The 9,782-nt window shown below is 44.2% G+C and overlaps 1 protein-coding gene across 1 annotated transcript; it reads left to right on the top strand.

Moving 5' to 3' along the window:
• The first annotated feature begins 564 nt into the window (after positions 1–564).
• Positions 565–5,165, top strand: LOC123447824 (acetolactate synthase small subunit 2, chloroplastic-like). Its single transcript, XM_045124511.1, has 12 exons — positions 565–874; positions 1,022–1,238; positions 1,396–1,479; positions 1,632–1,700; positions 1,803–1,886; positions 1,965–2,114; positions 2,746–2,832; positions 3,004–3,108; positions 3,211–3,333; positions 3,411–3,566; positions 4,408–4,473; positions 4,680–5,165. The coding sequence occupies exons 1-12, from the start codon at positions 675–677 to the stop codon at positions 4,761–4,763; spliced, it is 1,425 nt and encodes a 474-aa protein (XP_044980446.1). The 5' UTR covers positions 565–674; the 3' UTR covers positions 4,764–5,165.
• The last annotated feature ends 4,617 nt before the right edge of the window (positions 5,166–9,782 follow it).

The following is a 9,782-nucleotide window of genomic DNA, read 5'->3' on the forward strand; positions in this document are numbered from 1 at the left end:
TTCTAAACACTTTTCAATTTTTTTTAAAAAAATCTGAACATTTTTTAAAATTTAAAGAAATTTGGAATTCTGTTTTATATTTTTTGATTTTTTTTTGTTTTTTTAAATTATGTTTTCTGAAAATATAGACAAAATTCTAAACTCTGAACTGTTTTTGAAAATTCAATTTGAAATTTCAAACATTTATGGAGAATTCAAACATTATTTGAATATTTAAACAAAATTTGCAATTCTGAACTTTTTTTGAAAATTAAACAAAATTTGAAATTCCAAACATTTTTTGAGTTTTTCTTTTTGAAATTTTAAACATTTTTTGCGAGCATGGCTAATGGCTGCGTTCATGCACCCTATATGGATGTGTTGATCTCAACATAGTTGAGAGACCTTTTTTGCATGAGATGATCATAGTCGAGATGAGTCCATACACCCTACTGTATCGAACAGTCAATAATGGATTGTTGGAGATGGCCCAAATGGGTTTCAGGCTGCTAGAGCGAGTGAACCGAGAAGCCGCCGCACAAGTTTGCGGCCGGGGACCGTTTCCGAACAATCCATTCCCTTTCGGCCGTGCCCACCACACCGAAACTGGCGACGCCATCTCTCCTTTCCTCGGTATCCGAACCAACCCCAAAACCCCACCACCTCACGATCTCACCCCTTCCGCGGTCCCACCCATGGCCGCCGCCGCCGCCGCCGCCGTAACTCCTCAACGCGTCGCGGTCGGGACTGGGTCCCACCACCACCACCAGCCGCCGCCTCGTCCGCCCGTGTCCATCTCGGCCAGGCCGAGGGCTCGCCTCGTGCCCGTCGCCGCGGCGGCCGCTACCCCGGCCACCGGCGGCGTCGCGCCGGTGCCACCCCACCCAAGGCGCTCGTAAGCCTTCTTCTCTCTTCCCGCCGACCAGTTTTCAACCCTGAGCGATTTTGATCTTCGAGTCTTCTCAGCGCTTCGTCGTTGATCTATTATTAGGATCCCTTTCCTGCTTCAATCTCTTGTATGTATGTATGTATGTATGTATAGGGTTGTAAAGCGCCACACGATATCGGTTTTTGTTGGGGATGAGAGTGGGATGATCAATCGGATTGCCGGGGTCTTCGCTAGAAGAGGGTACAACATTGAGTCGTTGGCAGTTGGGCTGAACAAGGACAAGGCTCTGTTCACCATAGTGGTGTCAGGAACAGAGAAGATACTCACACAGGTCGTCGAGCAGCTCTACAAACTTGTCAATGTTATACAGGTCAGCATTTTCTCTTCCAGTATCCCGTGAACATTGAATTTTTTTGCTAACTACTAATAGTAACATGTGATTAATGGAATCATTCTGTTTCAGTTTTCGTGCTTGTTCCAGTCATCACAGTATCGGATATTTATAGTTTCATATATCGATTGAACAGGTTGACGATTTGTCAAAGGAACCACAAGTTGAAAGAGAGCTCATGCTTATAAAACTAAATGTAGAGCCAGAACAGCGTCTCGAGGTATATAAACCTATATCTGCTTTTTGCAAGCATATTGTCTAGAAATTTTAATTTGTGCATGTGATGCTCAATTTACATAGAGTATTTCAGTTCGAGAGGTAGTGGAAGTACAGTTTGGGCATTCTTTGCTTATTGAATACTTATACATGCAGGTGATGGGTTTGGTTGACATTTTCAGAGCCAAAGTGGTTGATCTTTCAGACCATACACTAACTGTTGAGGTAAAATCCATGATGTGTCGTATCTTGCAGATCAATTACACTACCACTCATATATCTTTTATTAAAGCAAAGTATGCTCTCTGTTTTTGAGTCATGCCAAAGGTAACTGGAGATCCTGGAAAGATTGCTGCTGTACAGAGGAACCTGAGCAAATTCGGGATCAAAGAAGTTGCCAGAACTGGCAAGGTTATACTCCTTAGAAAGATTAACACCATATCATGATTTCTTCTTGACTATATCTAATTGGCCTTACTAATGTAACAGATAGCTTTGCGGCGTGAGAAAATGGGACAAACCGCTCCTTTTTGGAGGTTCTCGGTAGCTTCCTATCCTGATCTTGAAGTGAAAATGCCTTCAAAGTCTACACTAAGCACTGCAAAGGCAACCAGTGGAGATTCTGAGGAATCATCCCAGGTATGGAATGATAATTCTTATCATTCATGTTATTCTTGTAACATGCATTTATCTTTTCTTCGGCATTGCAACGGCACTGTCTCCATTTATTTTGACCTGGTTTATTGTGTTGTGTGAATTCTTTTTATGTATTCAACGGAAATCAACACGCGTAATATAATATACTCTCTTCCATTCTTTATAATAAGAGTTGCTTTTTACTGAATTGATCTTGTTGATTATTTCTTGCTGTTTTTTTTTCTTTCAATCTGATTTTGTAAGGGCAAAATAGTTTCTGTAGATAATTTACCAATATTGATCCTTGCAAGTGCACCATATATGCAGTGAATACTGATTTGATTAGCTAGATTATTCTATTTATGCCTATCAGTTTAGGACAAAAGCAGAAGTTGGTGCATTATTTAAATTGCTGTATCATTCCCAATACTCGCATTATGTCGAATGGTTAGTCTTAATTTGAAAGTAGTAAGAACTTTGCTTTCTTATAGAATAACTACAATTTCACAAACACTGGTTAGAAATGACCTGGGCTATGTTTGTGTGAAGTGTGAACAAGTTTATTGCAAATACTTTTTGCTCCAATTTGCAACAGCAGCTGTATGAATTTTATATACTATGTTCTTATTACTAGGGCGATGTTTATCCAGTGGAATCTTACGAAAGCTTCTCGATGAATCAAATTCTTGATGCTCATTGGGGGGCCATGACTGACAGTGATGTAAGTTCTTGCATTCTTCTTTCACTAGAGCTGCTGTGTTGCTGAAAATTAGTGGCAAGAGCCCTGAAGTGTACTTGAACACTGAAGTTGTTAAAATTTGTTTGCATTGAACTAACAATTGCAATTTTAATATCCATTTGGAAAATAACTGGTATACTTTTCTTTCTTTAGCCTACAGGGTTTTGTTCACATACTTTGTCGATCCTTGTGAATGATTCCCCTGGAGTTCTTAATGTCGTAACGGGTGTCTTTGCCCGGAGAGGCTACAATATTCAGGTTCATTTTCCGCTTATATTTATCTTATGTTGCCTCAGTTAGATCATTGCAGGTTACATGGTTGCAGTAAATGCTTAAATGCTGTATCCATTATTTTGACAGAGTCTTGCTGTTGGCCCAGCTGAAAAAATGGGCACTTCTCGCATCACCACCGTTGTTCCTGGAAATGATGAATCTATCGCCAAGCTAGTACAACAACTTTATAAGCTCATTGATGTTTATGAGGTCAACTTATCAGTGTGTGGTTTGTATGATTGTTGTTGCATATGTAAGGTTAACTCAAATTCATCTTGGGTTCTCAGGTTCAAGATCTTACACATTTACCATTTGCGGCTAGAGAGTTAATGATCATAAAGGTCGCTGGGAATACCTCAGCTCGAAGGGATATCCTGGATATTGCTGAGGATGTTTTCAGGGCCAAAACAGTTGATGTATCAGGCCACACAATAACTCTTCAGGTAATAATTACTTTACCTCTTGGGTCCAACTACTAGATTTAGGACTTTATATTCTTTTGTTGGTAGATAAATCAGTCGGTTTTATTTAAGCATTTTCTTAATTCAGTTTAGAAATGTTGATTGTAGACATCAGAAATATGAATATTAATCAGATACAGCCTTTACTTGGAGCATTATCCGTGTAGCCGTCAACTAGCTGATAAAATTTCAGTATAGATCAAACTGACATGCTGCTATTTTGAAATATAAGTGATCTAAACACTCTTATATTTCTTTACGGAGGGAGTAGTATTTATTCATGTTGATTTAAGTAGGATAATAGAGATATGCGACAATGTGGGAGTTTATAGATTGTTTCGGTGTCATGTATCTATGGCTATACCAGCAAATCGTACTTACCTGATTGCTTATTATATTCTTGAGTACTTATGAAGAACTAATCTTAGAGTATCTTTTAAAGGGAATTTGTAGGATTGTAATACTTACGGATTTTTGTATATCTGACATAATTGTAATCCATTTGAAGAACAAAATTTGACATAAACTGTATTTATATAAATATCTCATAAGAATTCACTTGCTGTGTAGTATTTCATAGAAACATTTCCATTAACTCATACCTCGTGCAATGATTTCTTTGTTTTCCCTATGGCGTAATTGAACACCCTATGGTTGGGATTCTTGTTGTATTTAATCCTACGATTCAATAAGGCCGGACATTGCAATCCTACCCTTTCCATTTCCTACATTTCTTGAATCTTGCAAAAGAGTCCGACAAGGACAATAAATTTAGAGGCATCAATAATTTCTTTTAACAAACAATAACCTTATTGGCATGCAGCTTACCGGGGATCTTGATAAAATGGTTGCATTACAGAGGTTGCTTGAGCCCTACGGCATCTGTGAGGTTCGTACTGAAGGTTTTTTTTTTAAGCTCTTGAAGGTTCACTTTGCAAATGCACCATAGTATCCATAATTTGTGTTCATCAGCGGATTAGTTATTCCTTAATTGTGGAGTGCTTAGGCCAGTGCAAATTGTAGTTTAGCAACTGCAAATTTTTGAATGATTATTTATAATCGATCCTTTACCCTCCCTGGCCATGCATTTTGCAGATTGCACGAACTGGCAGGGTTGCGCTGTGCCGTGAGTCAGGAGTCGATTCCAAGTACCTCCGTGGCTATTCCCTTCCTGGATAGCGTGTCAGTTGACGAGACATCACGCTCCATCAGCTCATGGATTGCCATGATTCTTCTGATCTCGGATCTCCTAAACACCCTTTGTGCAATGGTGTTTCATTCCTTTCGAAGCATACAGCAAGAAGACGCCTGTTATAGTTTACATCGACTAGATTTATACTTTTATCCTCTAGAGTTTTTCTTATAGATACCACAGAGAAAAGGGATTGGGATGTTTGAATCCCATGTGAGCTCACGGAGGCAGAAGAAACCTATTCGTAGTTTCTTAGCTGAGGTTTTCGGCTTCGAAGAACAAAATTAAAATACTTTGTTTGTCGAAGAAGACTCTTTTGCTTTATGAACCATACTTAAATCATGTATATACGCATTGGCACTCTAAATCATATTCCTTTAGTGCTAAAACCATCTAGTGTTTTTTAGGCTTCCTACTTCGAAGCCTGCGATTAGCACAAGCAAAATTTATTTTCTCTGATATCATGAATCAAACTTGAGACCATGCTGTCAAATTGGGAATTTACATTTATGCTTGAGCACTCTTGAGCCCCCCTACAGCTATGACATCTCTAACTGAAATATGGTGCCCTTGGCACCGACTTAGGCCTCCTTTGGTTCATAGGATATGATTTTATAGTAATAGGAAACTTGTAGGAAATGAAATGACATGTATCTCAAATCTTATGATTAGGAACAGAAAAAAAATGCATTTGGTTCACATCATAGAAAAAATTCCATTTGAGTCTAGTCTCATGTCTATTTTCCTTTGAAATGTAGAGGAAAGAAACTAATCCTATGCATGAATAGAAATTCATTCCTATAAACCAAAGGGCTTGGCACCCTTCATTTCATTTCATTTGTACCAAATGAAATGACAGCTCGTTTGGCACCAAATGAAATGAAATGAGATATTTGTTGGGATTTCATTTGGTGGAATGGAAATTCAAGTGCAAAAAAGAATGTTTGGCTACCACAAGGATTTGTACATTGAAATGACTGTGAATGTCATGTTTACTGTCCATGGTGTGGAGCCGCAGCTTGACAGAGGCGGCCTTAGGGAGAGACGAGCTGGTCAGGAGCGCGAACTCATCCTTCGGCAGTTTGATCCGTGCCATGGTTTGGACGGGCATGTGCACAAACCCCTCCTCGGCGACTAACTCAAGCATGCCGTAGTGGGAGCCCAGTAGCGCGGCGGCGTTCTGGACCCGAAACTCCAGCGGGTACTCCACGTGTTGTGCTGTGCTCTGAGCTGATTCGGTCCAACACCTGTAGTATTGCGCGAACACGCGACGCAACCACTGCTGTCGGAGGTACACCTGCATTGCCTCCTCCTCCCTTGCATGCTCCTCCTCCTTGATGTTCCAGTTCGATGACAAGGAGCCGCCGCCCGCGACCACCACCACAACGACTCATTAATTCTGATGAAAAGAGAAAGGGTGTGTCAACGAAACTAATTCAGTTGACGAGTGTCGGGGAGGGATTTTGGTCCATGCATCGTACTGATCCGATAGGAATTGAGTGAATAGGATAAAACTATCACTTTTCGCGTTAGGATTTCAAAAAACTACCGAAAATTTATTTGTGACTGATACCTACCACTTTTCATGTCGGTTGTCTTAAAAAACCTAAATTGCCCGTTGCTAGCAATTTAATCCGTTTTTTGACCGAAAGGGCCCGTCTATCACGCCACGTCATCACCACAAGTGACGGTGAGGCCGTTAACAGCCGTTACCAGGCCGCTGCGGTCGGACCACACCAGCTCGCTCCCTAGCCTCTCACTCTCTCTGTCGAAAACTCACTCTCTCCTTTCACCGTGCTCTGTCTCTCCCAACGATGGCGGCGGTGAAGAAGAACGATAACAATGAACCTTTGGGCCCTAGGGCGACCGCTGGCGGTGAGGGCGGTGCTCACTCTGAGGTTGACAAGTGGCTAGGCAGTGTTGTTTCCCGACCCAACGCTCGTCGGAGCCACCCACGCATGAGGTCCACATCTCGCCGGAGTGCCGCGCGGCCAGGGCAGTGGTCCAGATGCATCCACGCGGATCCAGCAGGCGGGTACTAGTAAGTTACTCCTTTTCAATTTCTTTGTTAGTGTATAACTAAGGTTAGGATTAATTTTAGATTTTTCTCTTGGTATATTTACAAATTAGTTCCCTTTGGTAGATAATTATGTATACACTGTAAGAAAATTATGAACTAGCGTTACGGTTGGTAAGTGAACTTTAGGATTTGTTCATTGAAACTGTTCAAATAGGTCACGGAAATGAAACTGATTACATAGGTTGTTTACATAGGATGTTGCATATAATTGAACTCCATATCATCACATATCAGAAATCTGATTGTTTTTATATCTGTTTTTGCATAGTTTGGATGATGAAGTATGGGAATTGAGGTTGCATTTTGAGGGTAGAGGCAATATGGAAAGGAAATTTTCCTTATTAGAAATGAAGTACCTCTTATTGTTAGCACTGATTGAACTTGAGGGCTATGGGTTGGATGTCTATTTGTCTTATGTTAAGGATGAGGGTAAGGGGCTCGAGGGGATTGAGGTTTTGGACAGTGATGAGAAGGTGGAAGAGATGCAGATCTCAACAAACACACCGCAAAATAGTATTACATCGGATACATGAAGATCATGAAGAACATGGTATTGAAGATGAAAGAGAGAGAAGTCATCTAGCTACTAGCTATGGACCCGTAGGTATGTATCGAACTACTCACACATCATCGGAGGGGCAATGGAGTTGATGTAGATGCCCTCCGTGATCAATTCCCTCTTCGGCAGATTACCGGAAAAGGCTCCTAAATTGGATCTGTCGAGAACAGAGGCTCCCGGTGGCGTAGAAGTATTTTCGTGGCTCTTTTTGGCAATATGGGAATATTTGGAAATTTATAGGCCAATAATTAGGTTTAGGAGGCCCCTTGACCTTTGGTCTCGTCCTAGCGATCCGGACGCCCCAATGGCGGTCGAGGTATGCGCGGGATTGAGCCGTGCCGACACAGAGTACTAAGGCGCTCCAAATCAACCCCGTCGTCGATATGTCTCCTTCATGAGGGTTGCTCATACATCAAGGGGAACCCCTGAGAATCGCGACAAAGGGGCCTCACTAGTCACGTAGCCCCTCGCCCCTTGGTCTCGTCCTAGCGATCCGGATGTCCCAGTAGCGGCCGAGGTATGCACGGGATTGGGCCCTGCCAATGCAGAGCACAAAAGCAAGCAGGAAGGAAACAAGGCACGATATAAAACCGCAAAGAGTTATTACAAGCACCGAGTGTTTTGTGAATCCAAACAAGTCTTATGCCTCCAGGAGACATGGTAAATGTCGCATGTCGAAATCTAGGAGGAGGAGCCGTCATCGCCATCTCTGCCGCTGCCCGTCCCAGTCGCGGCGAGCTCATCATCAACATCGTCGTCGATGCCTTCGTCGCCACCGATCGCCGTCACCTTGGGGGGGCCTGGCGGCGGGGATGCAAGCAAACTTATTCACCAGCGCGTCCACGGAATCCTTCACGGCCGCCGCCGCGGCAACGCGGGACTCAGGGGCAACCTAAGGCATCATCGCGTTGAAGTCAAAGCCGGGCTCGCGGAGGTAAAGGTGGTTGAAGACGCGCATCGCGGACAGGGAGCAAAGGTCGCGGGACTCATCCTCCAAGATGGCAGCCACCCTCACAACTGCACATTCGAGTGCCTCGGTGAGCCTGGAGGAGAGCCCGGTGTAGCCGCCCTCACGAGTTGCGAGGGGCTCCTCGAATCCTCCCCTGCAGATGAAGCGCAGTGCCTGGCGGAGCTTGAGCTTGATGGAGGGGAAGACGTCGTGCTCCGCGGTCGCCTTTTCCCCAGTAGCGGCAAGGGTCTTCCCCCTGGCAGCCAGCTGGGCCATCGTCTCGGAGGCATGCCGAGCATGGGCCGTCTGGGCCGCTCCTACCTCATCCTTTAGCTTGGCCAGACGCTCGCACTCCGCAACTTGGTCGACGGCCGCCTGAGATAGGACAAACTCGTGATCGGCGAGCTTCGCCTCATGAGCCGCAAGGTCCTCCTCTCGGTGGTGAAGCCGCCACGCATGTGTGGTTCGCTCCTCCTGAAGGGCCTTCAGTTTGGCCTACGCCTTGCTGCAGCATTTAGCGGCAGATGCTGCTTCGGCCAGCGCAAGCTCGCGAGCCGCTTTGGCTTCGGCGGCCTCCTTCCTACTCTCCATAGAGGCAGCCTTGGCCCGACCCGAGGCTGCCTTGGTGGCTGCGTCAGCCTGGAGCCACTCAGAAATAAGCCCAGGTGTTCCCTCGCGAGGGAGCGCCCATCGGCGTCTTGGAGGTCAGCCCGGATCTAACCAAGCGCGGCGAAGGCCTCATCCAGAGCGTCGGGCCCGACTAACAGGCCGTAGTCCGCGAGAACAAGGGTTCGACCAAGGGGCGGCACGAGCACGTCGGCGGGTGCTGCCTCCGAAAGAACAATGACGCGGTAAACTTGGGGCACTGGAGGCTCCAATTTCTCCTCGGGCACGACGAGGGCGGACGAATTCACAGCGTGCTGGCCCCGGGGGCTGGCTCCTCCTGAAGCTGCATCAATGCGCCCTCGCTAGAGGCCGACGACACCCTCTGGACAGGGGTCATGAGTACACGCACCATCAACAATCAACCAAAGGCGAAGCAGGTTACTTACTCCTTGGATGCGACTGTTGGAAATATGTCTTAGAGACAATGATAAAATAGTTATTATTATATTTCCTGTTACAAGATAATTGTTCATTATTCATGCTATAATTGTATAGAATGAAAACATAGATGCATGTGTGGATACATAGACAAAACACTGTCCCTAGCAAGCCTCTAGTTGGCTAGCCAGTTGATCAAGGATAGTCAAGGTTTTCTGACTATGTGCAAGTGTTGTGATTTGATAACTGGATCACATCATTAATAGAATCATGTGATGGACTAGACCCAAACTATAAACGTAGCATATTGATCGTGTCATTTTATTGCTATTGTTTTCTGCGTGTCAAATATTTATTCCTATGACCATGAGATC

Source organism: Hordeum vulgare, chromosome 4H (genome assembly GCF_904849725.1).
Source record: "Hordeum vulgare subsp. vulgare chromosome 4H, MorexV3_pseudomolecules_assembly, whole genome shotgun sequence".
In the NCBI taxonomy this organism is placed as follows: Eukaryota; Viridiplantae; Streptophyta; class Magnoliopsida; order Poales; family Poaceae; genus Hordeum; species Hordeum vulgare.